General features: G+C 38.2%; 1 protein-coding gene across 1 annotated transcript in view; it reads right to left on the bottom strand.

Annotated features, from left to right (window-relative positions):
* Window positions 1–256: 256 nt before the first annotated feature.
* The window catches only part of AIG1 (androgen induced 1), a 123,502-nt gene continuing 121,520 nt past the window's right edge, over window positions 257–2,238 (bottom strand). The window contains exon 6 of the mRNA XM_005420099.3: window positions 257–898. Within this exon, the coding sequence (XP_005420156.1) occupies window positions 861–898 (38 nt within the window). The 3' untranslated portion in view covers window positions 257–860. The remainder of the gene's footprint in view (window positions 899–2,238) is intronic.

The raw sequence follows: 2,238 nt of genomic DNA, 5'->3' as shown, positions 1-2,238 counted from the left end.
CTTCAAACATTTGCTTATGTGCCTTCCTGAAGTAAGACTTAAATGCTTTCCCTTTTACAACACAAACAGCCCAGCTCCCCTACTGAGAACTTACAACTTGAAAATGCAGGATTTGTTATTTTACTATGAAAATAAGAAGAAAAATCCTCATGTAGAAATTATATCATCTACAGTTGACACTGGAAAACCTGAAAATGTATCATTCAAATGCCATCAATTCATCTAAAATTTCAAGAATCAGCATGAAATAACAGAAATGCAAGGATAATTTGATCTTTATTTAGGTCTTCAGATCTTAACACTGCAAGTAAGATTTCACTGGACTGGTAAAATTATTAACATTACAAATTTAAGGCAGCTGTTACATAGTGTTACATTAATATTTCAGTCAGACTGAACTCTTCTTTAGATACATTCATGCAATTAACTTCTATGCTGTAATTTGAAATAGATGGGATTGCTTTGTTTCCTTGTATTAGACCTATCTGGTAAAACTTTTCTCAAACAGTACAGAGAATGGACTCATTGTTTTTCTTGGCAGAAGTAAAAAGATCTAATGACTTAATGGTTAAACGACTTATTTGATTCAAGAAATGCATGTTGAGAATGCCTTGGAGATAAATATACATCTTATATGGGTATGTCACATGCAAGCATGGAGAAATTGAAGTTTGAAACATTAATATTATTCTTAGCTAAAATCATTTTCCCCCCATAGAAAATCCAAAAATATCCTTGCACTGAGAAGTGGGCCCATGAAACTTCATCCTTCCCAAAAGATTCCTCTCCAGGCCAAACTCTGTTGGGATGAGAAATCTTCCACGCAGCCATAAACAGTCCTCTGTGTTGTCTCTTATGGTTCACTCCGATTTCGGCTTTTCTCTTCCTTCTTCAATACCTGAAAACATATGGAGAGCAGCTTCTAAAAATCTCTCAATAGAAACAACCCAGTGAAGGGTTTGCTTAGAGAGGTTCTTCTAATGCATTCATCTTTCTTTTCCCTTTTTCGATGTTGTTTCTCCTGAACTTGTTTGTATGTGTTACCTCACCTGCTGTGAAGGAAAAGAGCAGCTGCACACCTGATGGCAGTGGTTGTCCAGTAATGAACTGCACAATCCTCCCTCCCTCACTCCCATTTTCAGATCAGCCTGACCCCCTGCTGCACACCCAGCCTTTGATGGCTGCAGGGGTCTGGGAACACTTAGTTCCCTCACCTGCTCTGCTTACCTAATAGCAAACTAAAATAGATGTTACTATAGCTGAATCTAAGCAAACAACTTGGTTTGAAAGAAAATTTTAATAACTGTGTTTCAGAATTCAATAATTGGAAGCCCCTCTCCATTTCAACATTGGATTTTTAAGTATTTGCAGGTACATCTCCCTTTTTCAAAAGTACAAGAATGAATAAACAATTACTACTGAGAGGGTGCATTTCTCTTCTTGTAGTGGCCATTTATTTCTGTAATATCAGGAGGGCTGAGTTGAGTGTATAGCTCCTTAAAGAAATTATTCTAACTGCAGGACTCGTCTCTTTTCTACGCTGGGCTGGGCAGCAGACTGTGTTTTTTCTGGCAATGGAAACATTCAGCTATTTCATATGCCTGTTCCTGGACAATGAATTACTACTGGTATCTGACAAAAGTATTGTTCTTCTGACTAAGCCCTCTCTGCCAGACATCTCAAATACAAATATTTCTTTTGGAGGTTTTCAGGCCTGCTGCATGCTGGAAAAGAAAGACTTATGATAACCGAAGTCAAAAAAGAAGCAATGCTTGAGAATACTGAGAGGAAAATCCAGTCACAAGTAAGATCACCTGCTAGTGCAATATATGCACAGGCGGTAAGTACACCATAAATCACTTTAAAAACATAGTTAATGAATTCCAATATGGGAAACAATAGGATTCATCTGCAGTTAGAAAGCACAACTGCAGAGCTGCCTTGCTGAAAGGAACAACACCAAGACAAATGGGTCTGCATGTTGCCAGCAGCCCAAGTACAATGGCCCTGGGTGTTGCTGGCACACTGGTGTAATGGGAGAGCAACAGTCAAAGGTTTAACAACCAAAACAAGAGACTGGGACGAAAAGATTACAGACAGTTTACAATGTTGCTCCAGAGCCAATCTTATGTCTTCTGCTTTCTCCTAGAAGGAACTTTTCCAATAATTTTAAAAGCTATTTTACTTGCCTTTTTGAAAGCACCTCTTTCCTTTCTTCTGAAGCACTCTACTGCAGAT

This window comes from Geospiza fortis, unplaced genomic scaffold (genome assembly GCF_000277835.1).
Source record: "Geospiza fortis unplaced genomic scaffold, GeoFor_1.0 scaffold162, whole genome shotgun sequence".
Classification (NCBI taxonomy): Eukaryota; Metazoa; Chordata; class Aves; order Passeriformes; family Thraupidae; genus Geospiza; species Geospiza fortis.
The sequence above is the reverse complement of the archived record's forward strand: the minus strand, read 5'-3'. Positions and strand labels throughout refer to the sequence as shown.